General features: G+C 38.1%; 1 protein-coding gene across 3 annotated transcripts in view; it reads right to left on the bottom strand.

Annotated features, from left to right (window-relative positions):
* NALCN (sodium leak channel, non-selective) overlaps positions 1 to 24,617 on the bottom strand; it is a 307,920-nt gene that overhangs the window by 147,561 nt on the left and 135,742 nt on the right. For all 3 annotated transcript variants that reach the window (XM_087865000.1, XM_045812791.2, XM_087864999.1), the window contains 2 exons: positions 14,259 to 14,426; positions 8,950 to 9,141 (listed from right to left, as the gene is read on the bottom strand). In XM_087865000.1, the coding sequence (XP_087721126.1) occupies positions 8,950 to 9,141; positions 14,259 to 14,426 (360 nt within the window). The remainder of the gene's footprint in view (positions 1 to 8,949; positions 9,142 to 14,258; positions 14,427 to 24,617) is intronic.

Below are 24,617 nucleotides of genomic sequence, written 5' to 3'. Positions count from 1 at the left end.
TAGCAATGAACGGGGCACCAACATGAGGTTATGAGAATCAAGAGGGGACAATATCTATAAATGCAAACAAATATGAGCCTGCAGATGGCAAGGCAGATGTCGGGATGGCCTGGTCTCAGGTTGTGTCTCTAGGGAAAAAAAATCTACCAATCTGAAAGATAACCAATAGAATATGTTTTTTAATTCTCAAAACTATATTAGTGAACCTCAGTGTCTGATCATATATGGGAAAACACTGATAACCCCCCCCCCAATTCTGGTTAAAATGCAACAAACATCCTTTTAAAGGCCTAGTTAAGATCCCAAGGAAATAATGGAAACCCTGGGACCAAAAGCTAATAAGAAGCTTGGGTCAAAAAAAGGCCATCAGGGGATTTATGGTCTGTGCTAGCCTTTGGTTTTTCATACACTGTCAGGAACAAGGGGCAAAGTCACAGACCCTTGGAAGCTGGAGGCTGCTAACCGCGACGCTTGAGTAAGGCTGGATATTCATTGGGTTTCATCAGAGATGGACCAAAAAATTTTTTTTCATGGCAAAAGAAGATGAAAAAGGAGTTTGTGTGTCTTGACCTGGACACACACATATGGAATCCTATTCTGACACAGCCAGCACAGAAGAACCATGGGGAATGGACAGACTAGTCAATAAACCTGGTACTGTGACAATGGGTTATCCAGAGGAAATGAAATAAGATTGCTCGCTATCTCACAGCAACCACAAAAATCAATTTAGGTTAAATGAAGAGCTAAATGTTGAAAGCAAAACACAGCCTGACAAGACCAAGTGTTGCTGAGTTGTGAAGCAGAGAACATTCTCATGTACTGTTGATAGCAGATACACTAGGGAAATTATATCGGAATGCAAGATTATCAATACCTGCTAAAGTTGAGTTATCTTTATTCTAAGACTCTATTATTCTATTATTATTATAAAGTTGAGTTATCTTTATTCTAAGACTCAGTGATTCTATTCTTACCTACATATCCCCCCAAAGCATCCACATGTGCAGAATTTCACAGGTGTACAAGTTCATTTGCAATGTTTAGAGCAGCACTATTTGGAGTCAAAAATGTTAGAAACAAACATCCAAAACTGCATGCATTAGTTTTGTATTTCTGTGTTATAAATTATCACAGAATCAGTACCTTAAAATAATACCCATTTATTATTTGCAGTTTCTGTAGGTTAGAGATGTCGGTACAGTGTAACTGGGTTCCCTGCCCAGGATCTCAGAGGTTGAAATCAAGGTGCAGGCTGGGCTGTGGTTTCATTTGGAGTTTCTTTAACCCACATTCAGACTGCTCTCAGAATTCAGTTCCTACAGTTGCTGGACTGAGGATCCTGCCTCCTCAAAGCACACAGCCCCTAACTGCTACCCTCAAGACCTAGCCGCATGGCCCTTTAACGTGACAGCTTACTTCTTCAAAGACTACAGAAACTCTTGCATCAAATGCAAGAGCCCAGTCCCTCCGAGTGGGTCAGGCACACCCAAGATAATCTCCTTTCTGATGGACTCCAAATTAACTAATTAGCAGCCTATTCACAGAAGTGAAATTCCATTGTATTCATAAGTCCTGCCCAAACCCATGGGGAATTCACCTACTACACAGGAGAATGGGAAAACAAATTGTGAAGTGTTCCTATGAATAGTGCATTATAAACATAATGCAATATATAGTTGCATATTAAACCACCAGGAAAATAAATAAAATGCAGTACATGTATTCATTAGTAAAGCTCACAAACATACTGCTGTGCAAAATAAAAGCATTTAGTAGAAGAAACAGTACAGTTTGAGACCATAGAAGGCAGGTTTAAATTATGCAAAAAGATACGTGATTTTCAGTACATGTTTCTATGTGCACTAAAACATAAAGGAATGCGCTAAGAACGTAAACATCAAATTCAGAAAAGTGTTTCTCCATGGGAAAGAGAAGGGAGTGATAGGAACAGACGCTCAGGGCTTCAGATCCACTACAAACATGCTTGTCGAACTGTGTATGCCCACAGAAGAATACACTTTATTCGTCTTTACATCTCTTTGCATGTCTGAAATACTCCTTGAAAAATTAAAAATATTTGAAAGAATAAAACAAAAATCAATAAACATCGAATAACTATACTTTTGAAGATAAAATATACCTTGAATTTATCAGAAATATAGTCAGACTCTCTAAATATATCTGGCAAAAAAATGAAAAAAAAAATGAAGGAGCAAGTTGTTTCTTTCAATTTCTCAGTAATTCTTTCATACAACTAAAAGCCATTTTGGTGGCGAGAGGAAGAGAAATTAATTTGTAATTAAATGTTTTATAGCGTTTACTGCTTATATTGTATAACTGCTTTGGACATGATTTTATAAGTGAAAATTCAACAGAGCAAGTAATTAGCATTTACAGAATGCAAATTACCAAAACATATGAAATACATAATCTATTAAAATTCAAGTACCTGTTCTTACAGATGGTAATGTATTGCTTACGAATCAGAAACTCCCCATTTGTAGAACTGGAGAACAAATGAGGCCTGTATATTATTATGTTAGTGGGAGATTAAAAGGAATAAAGATATTGAGCTGGTGGAAGATGTACAGTGGATGTTTAAAAGCATAAGCTTTTGTCAGACAACTACAGGAAACATGCAATTTGTGTTTGTCTTTATTAAAGAAAGACTGGTGGCTCTTGCCTGTCAACTGGGCCTTATGACCTGTACAGGCTGTTCCATCATGAAGAGCTAATCTAATTGTCCTCCTTGTAACACAAACTATTAGTCCCAACAAAACAAGAACTGGGGGATACCCTGCCTCACAGCATGACTTGATCTTCCTTGGGATTTCTGCTTAGCAGTGAAGTGTCTTTTGGTCCAACTTAGGAGAGGAAGTGATTGGTTGAGATGACAAACTTGTTTTATTAAATTCTACCAATATATCCTCCTTTTTTCTTCCCCATCAACAAATTTCAAGCTTCTCTTCTCCATCCCATGGGACCATCTGCTGAGGCTCCACTGGTTGTTTCTGCCCTGACTCTACTTCCTGATGCTTTGGATCCCATGGCATCGGCATTGTGGTAAGTGCTGTGGGAGAAGATAGTGAGAAGCTGCCACCCTCAAGTTCTTGTGGTCCAGCAGAAGCAACAGAAGCTTGCATAAATGTTGACGGTGTGTAACAGAAAGTGATGAACGCCATAAAAAGAGAGAGAGCAGGAATCCACTCTGTGCCAGGTCCTATGTTGGCTCCCCTGCTGATACTATGTGGGCAAAGAGCTGGAGCCCAGATGCTTCCGGTGAGAGAAATTAAACACCAGCCCATCTCCTACCACATGTCTATTTACACATCCTATATGCACCGGTCATACAAAAGCTTTGGAGATGAGAGATGTGAGAAAGAAATCTTGTCCAAACTCTGCATCTGACCATTGGAGCGGTTTTGTGGTTGTTTCTCCAATAGCCATCCCTTCCCACATGATTTATCTAAGCCAATCCTGTTGACTCCAGTCATCTTGCTAATGATTCCTTTAAGAATGACCAAGTTACCCAATCCTGCCAATGAGTGATGACACGATTTTGCTGGGGGAAGTAGAAAATGGTACTGGGAAAGGTGTCCTTGCTCCTAAGGAGCCCTGGACGGAGATGACCCACTTCTTCCTTGAGATTTTATCGAAAATTCTGGAAATGTTCCGTCTGCTTTGCTAACACATGAAGACAACACATGGAGAAAGCAACTGCAGTAGTTTGCTTGGACTGCTTTAACAAAGTACCAAAACTGAGTTGCTTAAAACAAGGGAATTTATTACGTCACAGCTCAGCAGTGCGAAGTCAAAATGTTGGCAAGACCTCGCTCCCTCTGAAGGATTCTCCCAGCCTCTTCTAGCTTCAGGTGATTGCTGGCAGTCCTGGGAGGTCCCTGGTTTGCAGATGCTACTCAATCACACAGCTGTCTTCTCCATATGTGTCTTCATATCGTCCCCCTTCTGTGTGTGTCTGTGTCTATACAAATCTCCTCTCTTCATAAACTATCGGTCATACTGGGTCAGGGCCTACCCTAATGACCTCATTTTAACTTTAATAACCTCTATTATTATTTCTTCTTCTTCTTCTTCTTCTTCTTCTTCTTCTTCTTCTTCTTCTTCTTCTTCTTCTTTTAAGATTTTATTTATTTATTTGAGAGTGAGAGAGAGCACAGGCAGGTGGGGGGAGGGATAGGACAGAGGGAGAGGGAGATGCAGGTCTCAGTCCCAGGACCCTGGGATCATGACCTGAGTTGAAGGCAGATGCTTAACCAACTGAGCCACTCAGATGCCCCGATATCACCTCTATTTCCAAATAAGGTGATGCTGGGGTACTTCAACTTATCTTTTTGGGCACATAATTCAACCCACAACTGAGACCCTTTCAGTGAAATCAATTCAGAGTCTTGGCTTTCTGCCTAATCTACCTAACCTACCTAATCTCGAATTCTGTGAGAAATTTCCCACTTGTTCAAGTCAGTTGAGTCAAGATTTCTGCTACTTCTTGCCAAAGCACTCTGACAGAATTATGCAGACATTTCAGATAGGATAAAGGGTTAGGGAGATGGAGGGTAGAGTGGTTCCTGGAGGAGGGGATAGCAGTGGAAGAAAGAATCTGGGATGTTGAGCTTGATACAGGATCGGAGAAATTTGCTTTGGTTTAGCATTGTTATTTGTTCCTCAGTGAAAGCCTACTCACTAACAAGTGTTGTGCTAAGCACAGGGGATTTACTGAGCAAGACAGATACCCTTTCTGCCTTTGAAAGATGCGGTGGGGGAAATCCTGAAATATGAGCCCAAAGAGGTAACTGGGGATGGAGAAAAAAAGACACTGAAAGCCATATTAAAATGTTTGTTATCTTGAGGGAAAGGAGGACCTTGAAATGTTTTAAATAGGAGGGTGCCATGAGACAGTTTAATTTTTGCTGCAAGTGGAGAATGATTGAAGAGCAGCTGACTGAGGCAGGGAGACCCATTAGGGAACGTGTGGAATAATGCAAGTGAAAGCTCCTTTAGGACCTCTTCACCTTAAAGTGCTTCAGGAAGTAGCTGGGGACTTTCAGTGTGGCTGGAGCTCCGTGAGAAGGTCAAGTAGTTTGCAGGCACTTAGGGTGCCCACGCTGCTGTTTCCTTGGCCCTCTGCACTTCTCTTCTTGGAATGTGGGTGGAGAAACCATTTCCACTTGTCCATGTCAGGTCCTCTTAGAGGGTTTCACAGCGGGTTGCTGGGCCAAGATGCAATCAAGTCAAATTAAACGGTGGTTTCATATACAGTCCTATGTCTATAGGGAGAATATGCCACCTGGATGGCTGGGTCAGGATCTGGTTCAAGAAAGAGCCACAGAAAAATTCTTCCCTGGGCACAAAGACTGAGGCTGTTTCTCCAAGTCAGGCTGGACCTGCCTCTGCTGGACTCCTTTCTTCATGGCGGCTATTCTCCCAGCATCTCTCAAGTGTGCACACAGTTGACTCTCCTGTATCCCACAGCTCTAAGTATGTGTAAGAAAGATCACATGATGCATCCCAAAGTAAAATGGGAACTTGAAGAATCAGCATTTGTGTCTATCATCTTTACTGATCCGGGCCATCTTGGAGGCTGGCTCCCACCAATTATGTGCTGTACACTCTGACTAATACCGTAATTAACCAACCCACCTCAATACCCAACCACTGGATAATGAAGGCAATGTCCTATAAGAAGGGAAGGGGGTAAGACCCACAGAGGAGTGTCCTAACAGAAATCTAGCATTGACAGCCTGTGTTTCTGACCATCTCTTCTGATGATTTCCTATCAGGCAAGTAGCACCAACGGTTGCTGCTTTATGTGACTGGGAATGATAATGACTACTTTTTGTAGCTGCAATGTTTTTAACATTTCTTGCAAAATGTGATTATTTTTCAGGGATTTATAATTATGTTCATGTGCAAGGAAAAATCTACTCCTAGTCATTTCACACATTTAGGCTATCAACCCTGTCAGCTGCAGAATCACTGATTAGGGGGCCCGTAGTCGCTGGGCTGCTTTCATTAAGATGGTCAAAGTAATCAGGCAGAAAGGCACAATTGAGTAATTGGAGACCTGAAAACGTAATGCTACTTGATTACTATTATGGCTGGAAAATAGAGCAAATCCCAAGCGGCTGAGTCGGATGGCTCTGAAGCAGCCTGGTCTTTCATACAGAATCTAATATACCGACTTCAAATATATTATATAGAATATGACATTTGAAAAATGCTTTCTAAGCCCAGAGCGGGGTTGTTTTTGTATATGATTCAATGCACACAATGCTATGAGGAAAACACTATTTTTACCTAGATTTTAGATGTGAAAAAATAAAAGCTTAAAGAATAATTTGGCCAGTGTCATACAGCTACAAAGTGCTGGAGTAGTGATAAGAAATCAGATCTCTAGGACAAGAAGTGCAGACTACCTGCAATGCTTTCTTATGCATGCCACAGCCCTGATTCACAACATTACTATTCAAAAATTCTTGAAAATACCTGAAATATTGCTTTCTTTCTTTTTTTTTCCCGGTAGCTCATTTAGTGGCAGAAATCCAATCTGCCCCATGACTTATTTATTGTTCTTATTTATCCTTTCTTGTCCAAAGGGTGATGGTTTGCTAAAGAAGCATTAGTGTGTTGATTATAGGGTGTTGATTCAAACAATTCAGATCTACAAAGGGGTGATATCACCCTTATAATATCTGGAATATTATGAACTCCAAAGGCCATTTGGCTCAAAGAGGTTTTGGGGAAGAGATATAAAATCAGTGACATGAGATTAGCAGAGATGGTAAAAGATGAAGATAAGATTTGAAATTAAGAGAAGGCTGCTGTGTACATAAAGAAGGGGACTGAGGATGGTTTTCTTTTTAGGGTCCCCTGTTGCTAGGACAATGGCTGACCCTTTATGGGTCTTCAATACCGTGTGTTGAATTCACCTGGCCTCAGAGATGGACTGTGATAATGGCGGTCTTTGTCATTTTGAAAGTGGCACTGCAATTTTCATTCCCTCCGTGAGGGGGAGGACTAAGACAAGGTGGGCTTAGTGACATCACTGCCATCTCTGCCTGGATCCCTCCCAACCCTGCAGGAAGAGCTGAGCCTCTTGTTAAAGAGTCTGGCTCCAGGCCAACCACATCCCCATGGCCTGACTACAGGCACCGGGGAACGTTTGCCTGGCTGGCTCGTGGGGGAGACCGCTGTCCCCACACCAGACTTAGTGCACAGTCAGTACAGGGCCGCCTCTGGGCAGAGTTGCAGGCAGAAACTCGGCACACCCCACTGCAGGCTGCCATGCTTTTACGCACAGCCATATTCCTAGCCCAGGTGTTTCTATTCTGAGGGTGCATCATCCAGGGGCCTCAACTGAGGCATCTTTCTCTATTCTTCCTGCCACATTTATGCTCACCCACCTGACTCTCACCCAAAGCTGCTCAGTGGGGAACATGGAATGCTGGGGGCCGGTGTTTATTTCTGCCTGTTGCTTGCACTGTGGCGGTAAGTGATTAAGACTCACCGTGACTTTCAGTTTGGCTCGCTGTCCTACAACACCACCTAGACACAGGCCAGGTCAGCACCTGTCTGAGACCAGTCTTTGTGCCCGTGCTCTGGATGCCCCCTTCAGGAACATTTTGCTATTGTCCTCTACGTCTCCTACATCTTCAACCTTGCCCTCTCCTCGCGCGCTCCACAGCATTTAAACACAATCACACTTTCATCCAACTTAAAACTTCCTTGGTCTTATGTCCTCCTCTCACATTGACCTTTTTTTCTCCTTTAAGTTCTGGAACAAGAATGGCTCACCTTAGACCTTTTGCATATGCTGTCCCCGAACCTGGGACATTTTGTTCCCCCATGTGGCTACCTAACAACTGTTCTTTAGTAACTGCCTCCTTGAAGAAGACTTCTTGGACTTTTCTGTTCCTGGTTACAGACCTTACCTGTGGGTTCCCAGAGCAACTTGTGCTTGCCTTTATCATGCTTTACATGCATGACTTACTGGGCACCCTGTGGAACTGAGAATTTCTAGAAGACTAGGGACATAGTTATGTTTCTGTTTTAAGAGCACCCAAACTGCCTGCTTATTTGCACTCAACAAATGCCTGGTGATGTGTAATAAATTTAACACAAGATCAAAAAAAAAAAAATAACCATGCTCTATTAGTCTACCAGTTTGAGTAGACACCATTGTCCTCAAAGCTTATTTAAAAAAATGTGTTACATCCAGCTGTTACCCCAAGATTATCCTTCCATATAATAGGCATTACTATTTCAGCTTATGGTGAAAAAATATATATATTTTTTGTCTTGGTCATTATCTATTTTCATGTTTCTAAATCCACACAGAGTTAAATTTCAGAATCCTTGATTAGGGCTATATTTTCTACATGAGTTCTGTTTATGAATTGATTGATTTTTAACTTCCTTCTTAGCCTAAGTGAATTCTAATGATAACACAGAGGCATGAACTAGATAATCTAAAGACATTTCAAATCTGAAGAATTTGTGAATTTTATTACATTGAAAACCAAAACCCCCTTCTAGATTATGCTTATCATAAAAATATATGAATTATAAAACAGATTTCAAAATGATAACTCTCACAGACTCAAAAAACTTTATTTAAAAATTCTGTTGTATTATCATCTATAGGTGCTAAGAACCCTGGCTTTCGTCTTGACTGGTTTCAACATTCCATTCTATTAGACTATTTCCAGAATTTTAGAATTGATGTATAATCTGACAATGCTGAAAATGTGCTCAAATGCCTGCACCCTGCGGAAGAGACCATTTTTAAATATCAAAACTGAATTATTAGAGGTTACCTAAAATATGATGATGTTTTTGAACCACTGTTAAAGGGAAATTATTTTGATGTTAAGCATTATTACTAAAATAAGAAGAAGGAATTAAATTGAATGCATTTTTTATTCTTACCCTTGGAAATGTTGTAAACCTGTCCAGTTCTTCAACAAAGCAGAACATCTGCAGACTAATTGCTGACATAACAATCAGGAGGCTGGCCGTAAATACAACCAAACTCCCAAGCTTTTTTCCAGGACCAAATATCTTGTACACAAAATCTTCTAATGCTGGTGAAATCTTAATGAGTCGAACAACCCGAAGAACCTGTTGTGGGAGAGAAAAACATACATACTTGATCATTTTTTTTTACACTGAATCTTAAATAAGTTCACACTAAACCCTCATTTTTCACAGTACTTCATAAAAATTGCACTCTTCCGTTTGAGCTGCTACAGGCAAAAAGTTAACTGAGATCTCAGTCTAGCTCAGTGCCTGCCTTAAAGCCAGAACTCAATAAATCCCAAATGAATGTAGGAAAACTGGAGCTTTTTGACATGTAATGTGATAATTCAAAGTGCTTTTAACTGTTGAAATTAAAGTGATGTTTTTCCCCTAATGTTCAAATGTAGAAGAAAATGTTTAGCCCGATATCCATTCTATCCTCCCTTTAAATAACAGAACTATCAGAAATTTAGCCTAGCAAGTGGCTAGCCAGGACTTTAGACCACATTTTTCAGCCCTACTTGGAGCGAGGCGTGGCCAGGGCACTAGGTTCAGACTGATGGAGTATGAAAGGAGGTAATATTTGCAACTTTTGGCCCATTAAAGTAAATCAACTTGCCCTGGATACTCTGTATGCCTTCCTCTGGCAGGGAAATAGAAATAAATGGACTAGTCCCTTTGGACCAGGAATAGAAGACTTGTATAGAGGCTGACAGATTCAATCCACCTCAACAGCTGGCTTCCTGCATGACCGTGTGGAGGAGAGCCACCGACTCTCCCTGGATACGCACCAGCTACTGGAGAGAAACAAACTTCTGTCTTATGTAAGACTTGTATTTTTAGAACTTTGTTATATCTGCTTAGCTTGTCATCTAAACACACATACACATTTTTAGATGCTTTGCAAGTATATAAATGCACCCCCCATAGCTGCTTATTAATTAATAAATTCATTTGCTCATTCACTTTAACAAATACTATTACGTGCCAAACATTGTATTGGACAAATAAGGTTCATTGTGTGTAATTACAAAGGGAGTATAATACAAAGGCATAGCTTAAAAAATTTTTTTTTACAAAGCATAGCTCTTAGGGCATATTTATAAGATCAGAAGTATAAATGATTATATAATCCAGAGTTGAAGCATAAAGCATGGAAAAACAATTTTTTCATTAAGTCTAAGATGTCAACATTTTTTTATATGTGTCTAAGAAGAAAAAGTGCTTCCAATTAAAGTATGGCATACCACTGATTGTAAGACAACCACAGATTTAGAGATAGGAAATAGGAAACAGAAAAACAGTGGTCTGGGCATAAATAAAATATAATAAGTATAAATATAATAATATATGGTTGTCTAAGCCAGTTTGATAAGAGCTTTAGGTATCTGTGAAGTCTTCTTAGGAGTAGAAAAATGAATAGTTTACTTTCAATACAGTAAAGAACAGGAAGTGCTTTAAAACTTAGATTTTAATTTTTACACATATAGATGTTTGGATTTTCCCAGCATCCTTAGCTTCCTACAGTTTCTGATTTTCCTTTGGCAAATTATTCCTGCTCCACTCTTGGTCCACGAGGTCCAGAAGGGACTCCATGATACCCACGATTCGGGCCTGGGGGGAATATTCACAGTGACCTGAGTCATCCTCGGAACTTTTGTTGGACCTGTGAGATGTGGCATTTTTTATCTCCAGTTGGCATTACTGTAAGCACCACCAAAGCCTTGAGCTTCTGGGAGCCATCTTTGCCACTACATGGAGAAGGTCAGCTTAATAATACTGACCCAGAAGAAAGGTGAGTGAACATATAGACTGAGTCCCTATGATACCCTTTTAGCCTCTGCATCATGCCATACCTGAAGCCACATTTACTTCCCTAGAATTTGAATTAACAGGAAATATTGACAGTGAACCTTATCATTCCTATTGTCTACAGAATACAAATGTAGCCACGTGAACAGGAAACTAAAGGACAAACGTTTAAAGAAGTTGAGAAAATATATATTTACTTGTTGTTAATTTTAATTCTTTCATGCAATATTAAAAAAGGAAATTTATGTGAAAAATGTTGTTCCAAATAAGCATCGTGCTACATACATGGTTAAGCTACCAGTCTTCCTGTTAGAATTGACATATGTTCTGAAATCAGAACATATTACACTCAGGTCATCTTTCCAAATAACAAATGAATAGCTTTATCATAGGAGCTATTAAAATATTAACATTCATATTAATATCCAGAATAATAATATGGAAAGATTTCACATTCTTATCAGATTTGTTATTCTCAGACATAAATGATTCAGTACCTAATTGTTAACAGCTGAGTCCAGGTAAGTTTACAGGAACAATTTAACTGGCTTTCTAGCTCAGCTTTCAATACAGTGGGTTTCCTCTGCTTGTATTAAAATCGTATTTAAAAGATCGTCGAAGTAATTTTGAGTCCTATCCCAAATTCTAATAAAACAGCCTCTGCACATCTGCGCAATTTCAATAAATTAATATTTCATTAGCTGGAAGAAGCAGAACTTAACATGACTCCTACATGGCCGGTTTGATCAGGATTTTCAAAGGGGTAAGTCTGCATCCCTGGAAAGGCAAAATCTTTATCAATGACTCTAGTTATGCCTTTTCATTTATTTGGGGATGAGTATGCTTTTCATTCTGTTTATCCAATAAAGCCTTTTGATTTTGCGTTCCTACAGATATGGAATAAAGTAAATCATACTCTCAAAGATAAGCACTATAGGACATTTTGTGGTTACTTCCAACGCTTGTTTTCCTGGTCATATTTCTAAGTCTGCCTCCTCAAGATCACTCTGTTAATTACAAGTGAGATACTTTAGAAATTGCCTGGCTAAGAATATAGACTATGAAATAAAACTTCTTAGTAATGAGTTTCCACCCCTTGCTAGTTATGTGCTCTTGGGCAAGCTATCAAATTGTCTTGGGATCTCAGTTTGCATGTATACTCTCTGTCTCACAGGACTGGTGAGTAACAAACAGCACAAGGCACTCGGCACAGTGCCTGGCACATAGTAAATGCACAATAAACACCCACCAATGTCTTCATGATTACCCGGATTTGTAAGAGCCATAGAATTTTGTGAAACTTTATTTCTTCCTACAGGACAATGGTGCCCTATGTTCATTGCAGTCCAGCCACACTGGCCTTTATGCTATGCTTTGAACACATCGAGCATGTTTTCACCTCAGGACAGGTGCTGTGAGGTTCTCTTGGCCTGCCCCTTCACTTCACTTAGTCTCTGCTCGAAAGTAACTTCAGTAACTTCTCCAGAGAGGGCTGCCATGAGCAACTTATTTAAAATAGAGCCCCCCACTCCCCACCCCCACCTCTATCCTTTTTACCCTTGTTTCTTCTTTATAACATTTCCAGCATTTATTCCACATTCTAATGTATACTTGTTTGTGAACTCTTTGCCCTCTAGAATGTAAGCTTACTGAGGTGGGGCTTTTCCCTGCTTGTTCACCTCTGTCCTCCATACCTGGAACTGTGCCTGGCACGTAGTAGGTATTCAGTAAATATCAACTTGAATAAATAGATGAATAACACCAATAATTGCTCTCAGAGATAACTGATACTATAAAGGGAGTCATTTTGTACTAAACTGTTGATTTCACTTAAATATGAAAATGTGAAATTCAGTAAAGGAAGCCATGCTGCCAACATAATGAGGAAAGGCCAAGTCAGATGAGAAGTGCGAGGACCCACAAGGGAAACCAAAGTGGGCCCATGAGGAGCTAATCTGCTCAGGACAGTGGGCTCTTTATATGTGAATTTGCAAAAATCCTTGTGACACTTGAACTGCTCCAGAGATCCATATTTTAGCCACATATAACTGAGGTAGCCTTAACCATTTCATTAGAAAAATAGAAACATGGTCATGTATAGAGAGATACAAATGAAAATCACTTAACCATTAACATAAATTAAATTATTACAGGTTATAATCCAGGATCAAAGACAACACTGAAGTTGCAAACTTCACTGACAGCATATTCTTCAACTATGTCTCTACCTATATAAGATGATTACAGCCATGCACACCAAGTTTAGATATTTTGTGAAAAATAGCCTAGTAAAAAAAATTGAAATAATGAATTATATCTCTAAGTAATCACAAATTCATGATACTCATTATTTCTGTGGTCAAATTTGCATATGACTTGCTAAGCTATTCCTCAAATATTTACCATTTTAAAAGTTCCCATTTTTTCTCTCATAAACAATTCCAAAATAAATATGTTTGCATTCAAAATTTTAATGTATTTCTAACTTTTCACCAAAAAAAAAAAATATCTGTGAGAAACTAGAGGAATTTTGAAGCCCTGAACATATTTTGTTATATGTATCCTTGCTGAAATAGATATCAGTATTTTTCTTAATTTGGTTGACTTAATCGGTTTGTAAAAGATGTCTTGGTGTTCTGATTATCAGGCATATTTTCTGTAATTACGTACAATGATTCTCAAACGTAGGTACTAAATGCTCATGCTGATTTTGTAAATCTAGACAGCAGCACCCAAGAGCGTATAATGGCATGAGTGGGAAGTGCATTTCATATCAAGAGTTTTAAACGTGTGTATATCTCTTGCCCCAGTCGCCTCACTTACGATAACCAGGCCTAAGGATATAACCCAACAAATGACAAGGGGTTTACGTTCAAAGATGTTGATATACTGAAAGCTTGAACCACGATATCCTCTGTGATTTCAGTACGTTTGGCAGTGATTTTCTAAATTCTAGAGGCTCAGCTTTTCAGCCATGTTTGCAGGATATTTGTTATCATTTTTGTGAATTATGTTTTCATGTCCTTTCCCGAGGTATCAGAAGTATAGAGTTTCAAGTTGTACTTTGGCAGCTGAAGTTAAAATTGCTCTGAAAATAACAGCTTTGGAATTGCCAATAAATAAAATTAGTGAAGTTGGAATGCACTTTTTGTCATCTAAGGAGAAAATTGCATCTAAAACATCTCCATTTGTTACTGTGCATTTTCAGAAGTTTGAAAATGTTATAATTTATGAATGCACTATTTTTGGTATTGAAGATGTCATTGGGCTTACCTCAAGTTTGTGTTTATTATATAACAATTATATATAACTACTTAATATAATTCCGTATAGTTGTTATAATGAGACTGGCATTTTTCTCTGGAAAGAAAAAAATTCTACAGACAAATAGACATTATTCATATTACCTGAAAGTATGTGAACTGAGAATGATAAAGATCTGGATATACATGAAGAGTAGTTCCAATGACAAGTAGTAGCTCAAATTTGTGCAGAGATGAGCTAATATATCCAGTAAATCCCAAGCACCATATCTTCAGAAGGGCTTCTAAATCAAAAAGTACTGTAAAAGCCACCTGGAGGAACAAAGAGATGGTGAAACTGGAACCTAAAGCTATAATTTATTTCAAAATATTTCATACATGTGTTAGTGTGTGAATTTCAGCTGCTATTACATAAAATGAAAAGCCCACAAGGATCTAGAGTGACATGTTATAAAAAAATGGTTTTGAAAAACACCAAAACACCGACTAGAACACAGTAGACCAAATACATCTTAAACAATCAGCAAAACATGTTAAAATGTTAAATGTTTGTAAGTGGTATTATTTCTTTATTATCCATTACTTGATATTATTTAAAAGTCATTGCCATTTATTGAATATCGTATACACAGAAAGGCCGCATTCTCCCATAATTTGTATTTTCTAAAGACAGTCTCAAAAATGCACATGGTATATTGTAAAATGACTTACATATTACTAAGCATCATTAAACTAAAATAAAAAAATGCAGATCTCATTTATGCTTTGGGCCACATAAGCAAGCAAAGAAATATGGATTCTATATCAAGCAATTTACGGGTGTGTATATACACACATAAATTAATATATTAATGTGATTTGTGTCTACATTATTAAGAAAATTAACAACGAATATTACTATATTAATAAGTGAATACAACCTTTTAACCTATCCCATTAATTCTATGAATTTGCTATTACAAACACCAATGTTATAAAATACACTTATAAACACAGCATGTTATTTTTCCTTTACTTGACCTATGGGCAAGAATATTCATTTTATAAAGAAGTTTGCAACTGGAATTAAGGTGTGTTATATAAGATTAACCTAATTAAAGAGCACAAGAATGAGTGTCAGAATAAGTCAAACATATCCCTCTGAGAAGATACCAGATGATTTAAGGAAAATAGGAATAGAGGAGAGCTTCCCTCTCTTTTTCTAGGTCGACATAGAATATCAGAATATTTTTCCACTCATATTACATTTTTAGAATATTTTCCCACTCATTTACATAATAAAGGCCATATTTGAAAAACCTTCAGGTAATAACATACTCAATGGTGAAAAACTGAGAACTTTTCTCCTAGGATCAGTAACAAGACAACGATGTCCATTCTCACCACTTTTACTCAACATAGTACTGGAAGTTCAAGCCACAGCACTCAGACAGAAGAAATCAAAGGCATTCAAACTGGTAAGGAATAAGAACTAGAACAAACAATCTTAAACTCTGTGTGGAATCACAAAAGACCCTGAATAGTCAAAGCAATCTTGAAACAGAAGAAGAAAATGGGAGGTATCACAATCCCAGATTTCAAGATATTCTACAAAACTGTAGTAATCAAAACAGTATGATACTGGCACAAAAATAAACACATAGATCAATGGAACAGAATAGAGAGCTCAGAAATAAACCCATGATTATATGGTCAATTAACCTACGACAAAAGAGGCAAGAATATGCAATGTAGAAAGATAGTCTCTTTTCAACAACCCCATTTGTGTTGGGAAAATTGGACAGCTCCCATGTTGGGTGCAATATCTACAATTTTTATATCTTCTTGTTGGATTGTTCCCTTTATGATTATTTTGTGTCCTTCTTTGTCTCTTGTTACAGTCTTTGTTTTAGAGTCTATTTTGTCCGATATAAATATTGCTATCCTAGCTTTCTTTCCACCTCTATTTGCATGATAAATGCTTTTCCATCCCTTTACTTTCAGTGTACATGTGTCTTTAAGTCTGAAATGAGTCTCTTATAGGCAGCATATAGATGACTCTTGCTTTTTTATCCACTCTATCACACTACGTCTTTTGATTGGAGCATTTAGTCCATTTAAATTCAAAGTAATTACTGATAGGAATGTACTTATTGCCATTTTGTTACTTGTTTTATGGTTGTTTTTGTACTTCTTCTCTGTTCCTTTCTATTCTTGCTCTCTTCTTTCACAGTTTGCTGACTTTCTTTAATGACATATTTGGAGTCCTTTCTCTTTATTTTTTTCATATCTATTACTGGTTTTTGATTTTTGGTTATCATTAGGTTTGTATCTAACATCTTAGCAATATATTAAGTTGATGGTTGCTTAAGGTTGAACTCATTCTTTTTTTTAAATTTAAATTCAGTTAGCCAACATTAAGTACATCATTAGTTTTTGATGTAGTGTTCAATGATTCCTTAGTTGCATATAATATCCAGTGCTCATCAGACCACATGCCCTCCTTAACGCCCATCACCCAGTTACCCCATCTCCCCACCCCTCCCTTCCACAACTCTCAGTTTGTTCCTGGAGTCAAGAATCTCTCATGGTTTGTTTCCCTCTCTGATTTCTTCCCATTCAGTTTTCCCTCCCTTCCCCTTGAACCCATTCTTTATTACTCTCTCCTCCATGCTTTTAGGCATATGGTGTCATACTTTACATCCTCTTAGTTTATGAATCCTTTGACCAATTTTTATAGATATTCTTAAATTTACTGCTTTTGTGTTTCCTGCTCCTCTTGCTCTTACTTATGGTCTTATTTTCCACTCAGTGTCCCTTTTAACACTTTTGGTAGAGCTGGTTTAATGTTCATGAGTTCTTTTAGCTTTTGTTTGTCTGGGAAACTCCTTATCTCTCCTTCAATTCTGAATGATAGCCTTACTGGCTAGAGTATTCCTGGCTGCAGGGTTTTTTTTCCTTCAGCACTTTAAATATATTATGACACTCCCTTCCAGCCTGAAAAGTTTCTGCTGAAAAATCACCTGATAGCCTCATGGGGTTTCCCCTTTATGTAACAGTTTTCTTTTCTCTTGCTGATTTTAAAATTATCTGTCACTACTTTTTCCCGTTTTAATTACTATGTATCTTGCTGTGGACCTCCTTGGTTGATTTTGTTGAGGGCTCTCTGTGCCTCCTAAATCTGGATTTCTGTTTCCTTTTCCAAATTTGAGAAGTTTTCAGCTACTTTTCTTCAAATAAATTTTCTGCCCCCCTTTCTCTTTCTTCTACTGGGATCTCTCTAATGCAAATGTTATTACACTTAATGGTGTTGCTGAATTCCCTGAGTCTATTTTCATTTTCATTATTATTATTTTTCTCTCTCCTGTTCAGCTTGATTGCTTTACATTACTCTCTCCTTCAAGCCACTGATTCATTCTTCTGCTTCTCCTATTTATTCTATTTAGTTTATTTTAAATTTTAGTTGAGTTCTTCATCTCTGATTGGTTCTTTTTTACATTTCCCCCCTCTTTGTTAAGGGCCTCGCTGAGGTTCTCCACTCTTTTCTCAAGTCCAGTAAGTATCTTTATGACCATTACTTTAATACATTCTCTATTAGGGATATTAGTTATCTTCATTTCATTTAATTCTTTTGCTGTAATTTTGTCCTGTTCTTTCATTTGGGACATATTCCTCTGTATCCTCATTTTGTCTAACTCTCTGTGTCTGCTTCTGTTTTAGGAAAGTCAGCTACATCTCCTACTCTTGAAAGTAGTGGCCTTATGAAGAAGAGTCCCTGTAATGCTCTGTAGTGCAATGTTCCCTGCTCACCAGAACTCGGTGCTTCAAAGGTGTCTCCTATGTATGTTGTGTGTGCCCTAGTGTTACGGCTGAGCTTCTTTTGCTTTCAGTCCAGTTGTCTGCAATCATTCTCTTTGCCTGTTTTGGGCAGGGTTTGTTCCCTGTGTTGTTAGTGGGCTAGTCTGGGGCTGCCTAGGGCTTGAGTTGAATCAGACCAGGAATTTTCCAGAGATGCAGTAGCACCAAACTGTAGGGTAGTTCCCCTGTGTTGTCCCCTGAGAAGCTTTCATTGGTGGTTGGGGCCAGCAGTCAGACAAGATGTCTGTCCCCAACCCACTGCTGGTACCACAGTTGCACTGATGTGTGTGATCTTCCCCTCTCCCCATGGTAGGAGTCACTTTGGGGTGGTGCTGGCCTCTGTTGGGGCTGCTTACATACTGCCAGGCTTGTGGCACTGCTCTGGATGGGCTCCGGACAAGGGTGTATTGAAAGGGCAGGTCTGCAGAAGAATGGATGGGTGGAACATGCTGTTAGTAAATTAGGTGGAGAGTGTTGTCCCTGTGCTGGTTCCTACACGTTTACAAGTGTCTAGGCTGGGGGTTGGGTGAGGGAAATGCACCTGCCATCTCTTTTGTTCTTGGTCTCCCAAGGACCCCTGCCCCTCTAGCACACACTCTAAGATTAATTAAAAAAAAAACTCCTTCCCATAGACCCTAGGTGCTTTTCAAACTGCTTTATCTCCCTTCCTCCAATGGATAGTCTCTCAGGTTAATTTAGCTCTTGACCATGTCTCCACCCTTCCTACCCTCTTAAATGTGGTCTTTTCTCTCCATTTAGTTGTGGAGAGTATGTTCTGCCAGTCCTTGGTTGTTTTCTGGACTATTTACACTGATGTGGGTGTCACCTACTTGTATCTGTGGGTCAAGGTGAATTTAGGATCCTCCTACTCTGTCGTCTTACCCAGAAGTCTTCAATGTTTATTTAATTCACCATTTTCCTTACTGATTTATTGAAGGGTAGTACTTCCTTGATTAGGAATCATCAGGAAAACTGGTTAAGCATTTTGCTACTTCTAAAACAAGACTGCATTAACTATCCTTATGCAATATCTGTATTTTATTGGGCTTTTATATCTACACATACATTCCCAAAGCTGGCATTGCTGAGGCAAAGGACAGGTTTGAATGTTTAAAATGTTAGAAAATACTAAGGGACTACTTTCAAAATATTACAGTAAGTTTTCTGCCTCCTAGCAAGGTAGGAAAGGGTTTCTTATCTTAAATCTTGTCCTAAATACTATCACCAAATGTAATCAAACTTAATCAAAACTTTTCTTATTTGTTCATATGTGTATTGATCATTTAGATTTAGATTTTTCTTTTTAAAACAACTTTCCTGTTCATAACCTTGCCAATTTTCTATGGTGGTGTTTTGTCTTTCTTATCAGTTTTCAGAGCTGGTGATATTAAGGACATTAATCTTTGTCTGCTATATGAACTGCAAATATTTTTTCTCTGGTCAATAGTTTGATTTTTAACTTTGGTGGCAGTAGTTCTATAAGTACTTTAGATTTCATATGGTCACATATGCCTATCTTAATCTTTTTAAATTTTTTCTTTACCTTTTAAAACAAAATAGGACTTTAGAAGGACTACTATTGAATCTTCATATCCAAAAACACAGTTTTTCTATTTATTTGGACTATGTTCTTTAATAAAAATCTCCCCCATAAAGTTGTTATCATTTGCTTGTGAAATTTATTTCTATGCATTTAATATTCTGATAACTAATATAAATGCACTTTACCTTTTTTACTTATAATAATAATAATAATATTATTATTATTATTATTTGTTTGTTTTACTATTTCCACCTAGTTAGTTCCAATGGAGAAAAAAGCTATTGATTTACCTATAATGATTTTCTATACTGACCTTACTAGATTCTTCTAATATTTTAAATAATGCCTCCTAGGTTTATAGAAATATATATATTTCATCTGCGAATGAAGATTTTTTTTCAAGACTTATTTTGGAGTTAATTATATTAATTCATTAGCTACAATGCTACATCTGTATTCTAATACACTAATGAAATGTCAATAAGAGGGATCCATAATTTGCTCCTATTTTCAAAGAAAGTTTTCCAGCATTCCTATATAATAGTTGCAGTGGGTTTTGGTAATTAGTTGCTACCATGTTTAAGGACTTTCCTTTTCCTCCTGTTCTACTTACAGGATTTTAGCTTTTAATTCATTGAGGCAATGAAATATATCACAAGAGTCCTTGATGTTGACCATTTATATATTCCTGGAATAAATCTTAGATGGTAATGCTAACCTGCTGGATTTTATTGAATAAAATGTTATTTATAATACTTGTAGATACTGTCATATATGAAAGTGGTCTATAATTTTACTTGTACTACCATTATCAAGGTTTTGGTTAAGCTTATGCTGGCTTTCTCAAACTTCCTGTGGAGATTTCCATCTTTTGCATGATCTGTAATTTCTTAAATAAAATAAAAATTATCTCATCTTTGAAAGTAGGTACAATCCATGGGAACTCCAACCCCATGTGAGGACAGGTTTGTGCTGACACATTTTCAGTAAAGCTTAATTTTTTTCTATCCATCTGGAGTCAAGGTCAAAATTGAGGGTTTCCTCATCATATCCTTCTGAGGGTGGAGTTTTTCCTTTCATTGAAGGACAGACCTCAGGTGTTCTATGTTAGGTGGGGGTCTCTGTTCTGGCATCTCACCCTCACAGCCTCTTCTATTCTGGTTATAGCTCTTAAAATGGCAAGTTTTAGGTAACAAGCATATGCAAATGCCCTCAGAGTAGCCATTGGTGTTAGTGCCCATTTTATATTTTGCACTCACATCACACTTAATCTTTGGCCTTGAGAATATTCCTTAATCTTTTGCATGTTCTGCTAAGCATCTAAAATGTTTTAATATTTTAAGTGTCACTTTTAGTTGTTTCGTCAAGAGATGATTTTCAGCCACATTTTGGGGCAACCTTGTATGTGTTTCCTATAATCCATATACTATTTGAGTTTGTGTTTAAGCATACTCCAATTTTCTATGTCTTTTGAGAGGAAAATTCAATCTGTATATATTTAATGTGCCAAAATTAGACTTGGTCTTCTTTACGGTTTTTTGTATGTCATTGCTATAATTTTTTCTTATCTTTTCTGACGTGGTCAAACTGTTGCTGATTTCTTTCCCCCCTTGTTAATTTGAACACTCTACTCTGGTTTTCTTGTCCCCCAGTTCAATTCCCAACTGTAAATCAACCTATCCTTTTTTTTTTTTTTAAAGATTTTTTTATTTATTTATGTGACAGAGATACAGCCAGCGAGAGAGGGAACACAGCAGGGAAGTGGGAGAGGAAGAAGCAGGCTCCCAGCGGAGGAGCCCGATGTGGGACTCGATCCTGGAACGCCGGGATCACGCCCTGAGCCGAAGGCAGACGCTTAACAACTGCGCTACCCAGGCGCCCCCAATCTACCCTTTTTATTATCACATCAGAATGGAATAATTGTAAGCTCCTCTCCCACACAGATTTGTTTGCTCATGCATCCTTCATACCCTCGCCATCTACAAATTATGTAGCCTACTTCTATCAACCCATGCCCCTTCCTAAGTCCCACTTTTTCTGAGATTGTTTACACATTTACTTCTAGTTTCTTGAACCATAACTATTTTCCCCCCAAGGATTCTTGTGTGACATTTTTGTCATCTTTCATTTGGATCCAACACCCACCTCTTTTCTTTCCTTGTCAGCCTTTCTGATCTATGTCTGCTTTCCTTTGTTACTTCTCCAATATACTTAAAATTAGCATACTTTGGAGTAGTTTGCTCAGATAAATATCACAGGTTGTATACTCTCTTAAACCTTCCCTATCCAAAATTCATTTTTTCTTCCAACTTTTTATTTAAATTCTAGTTAGTTAACATACAGTGTAATATTGGTTTCAGGGGTAGAATTTAGTGATTCATCGCTTACATGTAACACCCAGTGCTCATCATATGAATACCTTAATTGATACCTTAATTAATACTGTAATACCTATCACCCACCAAAATGTATTTTTAACCTGGACATGACTATTCTTACTGCATACAGATTCTTTCCTCTCAGTGGTTTGTGCATATATTGACTCACTCCCTTCCACCCTCCGATATTGTAGATGAGTCACATTTGATACACAGTATATTTCTTTTGCTTTTGCAGGTTATTTAAGCCTGTCGAGGGGCTTAATTTTTTTTTTTTTTTTTTTTTTTTTTTTTGCTGCAACCAAGGAAGGCCACCAGGATATGCCTAAGAATTTTTTTTTTTCATTTAGTCTCCCTGAGATTTAGTGACTCCTTTCAATCTACTGATTTATGCTTTTCCTCAATTTAGGAACATTTTTCTCTCTCATTCATTATTACTTCTCTTTTATCCATTCTCTTTTTCCTTCAGGGGCCTGTATTGGTCACATTGGAGTGGCTGGTCTCTTTTGCTTTATCCCTCATGATTTCTGCCATTTCTTTGAGGTTCCCCCCCCACACACACTTGAGCTTTGTATTAATAATTCTTTCTCAGCATCAACCATTCCTTTTTTCAGTTCTTTCTTTGCAAATTTTAGCCAAAGTTTCAGAAAGTTTGCTTTGTACCTTAATTGCCTGTGCTTGAGACATTAAAACAACAACAACAAACCCTACTATGTCTTCCATCAATTGTACTTGTTTGGGAAACTCCTGTACCCATTCATCTTGGTTTTCTGAGTTTCATCCTCAGTTTCTGGGTCCCTTTGTAAGAGAATAATTTTTCTTCGCTTGTTCATGACTGCACATTTGTTTTTTGTTTGTCTTTTATGCTCTCTTGAGCAGTGATAAATGAGAGGTAGTAGGGGGCACTGTGATTTTTATGGTAAGTGACCTAAAAACCCATGGTCCCTCTCTGGGCATCAAGGAGGGAGTTGCTCTGTGTCAAGGCTCCTCCTAGGCTGGTGAAATCCATTTCCAACTGCCTCTATCTGGAAATAATTCAGCTTCTAGTGAGGTTCCTTTCCTGGCTCATCAACATCAGTGGGAGTCTTTTGGCTCTCTCTGGACCACAGGAGACCATGGGGCAGGTGCAACTCCTTTGCAGGGTCAGCCCCAGGGGATCCAAATCTCTGCTGTAAGTCCTAACAAAGAGGCCAGTTTTCTCCAGCCCTGGTTTCTTAGTCCAGGTCTTGTAAAAATATGAAGACATTGGGGAAATCTCTGGAGGAACTGAAACGCAGACGGGTCCGTCCTGAATCTGGCTGTTGTATTAGCAGAGGGAGAAGTGACAGGCACCCACACATCTATCTCTAGGCTTCACCTGTATTTTCAGACTTTCATTCCAAAGGAAAGAATGAAATCTATATCAAAGTGTCTTTTTTTTCTTAAGGTGGGAACTACTAATAAATACCTGAAATATATCCAAATAGATTGTCAGATTATATATAAATACAACTAATCACTTTACTAACTTTGCATTTGCTATTAAAAAAGACAGATGGAATGATCTCTTTAAAAGATCATAATTCATAATTAAATATGCAGCTGGATCCATTTGCATCATTATTTGCTCAGTGGGAAAATCTATATGCTTTTCAAACCCGCTAAGAGCCACTAAAAAAGGATTTAGCAAACTGTTATGTAATTATGTGTAAATACCATATTCCCACTCATTTTCCTACTGGAGTTCCTGATTCTAGTACTTGCGGGATCAAATACCTCATTTTTAACATAATGTGTTAATTATTATAAGCTAACACTCTGGTTCTCTGAGAAATAGTAATCCCAAAGTGGTAAAATTTTAAGAAAAACGCTATACATGAAAATATATGTAACTTACTTATAACTATGGGTTACTCCGGTGTAGGGAAGAACTATGTCAGGAATTAAAGGAGAGATTTAGGAAAATTAAATTAGCTTACATGCTCATCAGCTATTTTAGTGTAGGCTAGAAGGTTTAGCGCATCTCAATTCAGAGGAATATAACAGTTTAGAAGTATCAGAGTGAGCACAGAGGAGGAAGCTGTAGCAACCCTTCTCAGTGGGTAGTTCCAGTCTGTGTCAGTGAACCGAGCCTTGACAAGTGCTGGGCAGGGAGGAACTTGCCAGGGTTATGCTGTTGGCCATACAAAAGGGACAAGGCCCTAGGGCTGCCTGCAGTTCTTAAACACCTGGAAGGAGTGTTCATAAGAATCAACTAGAAATGTGTCCAGTCTCAGGCTTTCTTCAAATTCCAGGCAGTCAACAGTGCAACCCACGGAAGGGCGGACTCCCACTCGTCACTTCTGGCCTGGGAGTGCATGCACCATTGCTGTGCCCCTCGCTCTGCAGCCCCCACATGGACAAGGTGCCCTGGGAACTTCCTCTGTCTCCCCTTCTTGCAGCACGTGATACTATGTGTGAGTGCTTACAAGATGAAACTCATCTTTTCAAGAGTGAAGTTAAGATTTGTAAGTGTGATAAACTTTCCATCAGTATTGTCACATTACTTGAAACAACTTGGAAACAATACATGAAGAAAACAAATATTTCTTTTTCCTTACAATTTTCCTAAGTCAGTGTTTTCAAATCTTTTTTTTTTTTTTGAACACTCCCTCCTCCCCAACCAGGGGGTCTTTTTAGATATTTTGTTCCTAATCAACACCCCATATGGGATTTTAATACAACAGATCTGTTATATATCTGTCTATATACTTCACATATCTATCT

This window comes from Ursus americanus, chromosome 10 (genome assembly GCF_024610735.1).
Source record: "Ursus americanus isolate L20-20 chromosome 10, mUrsAme1.1.p, whole genome shotgun sequence".
Classification (NCBI taxonomy): Eukaryota; Metazoa; Chordata; class Mammalia; order Carnivora; family Ursidae; genus Ursus; species Ursus americanus.
The sequence above is the reverse complement of the archived record's forward strand: the minus strand, read 5'-3'. Positions and strand labels throughout refer to the sequence as shown.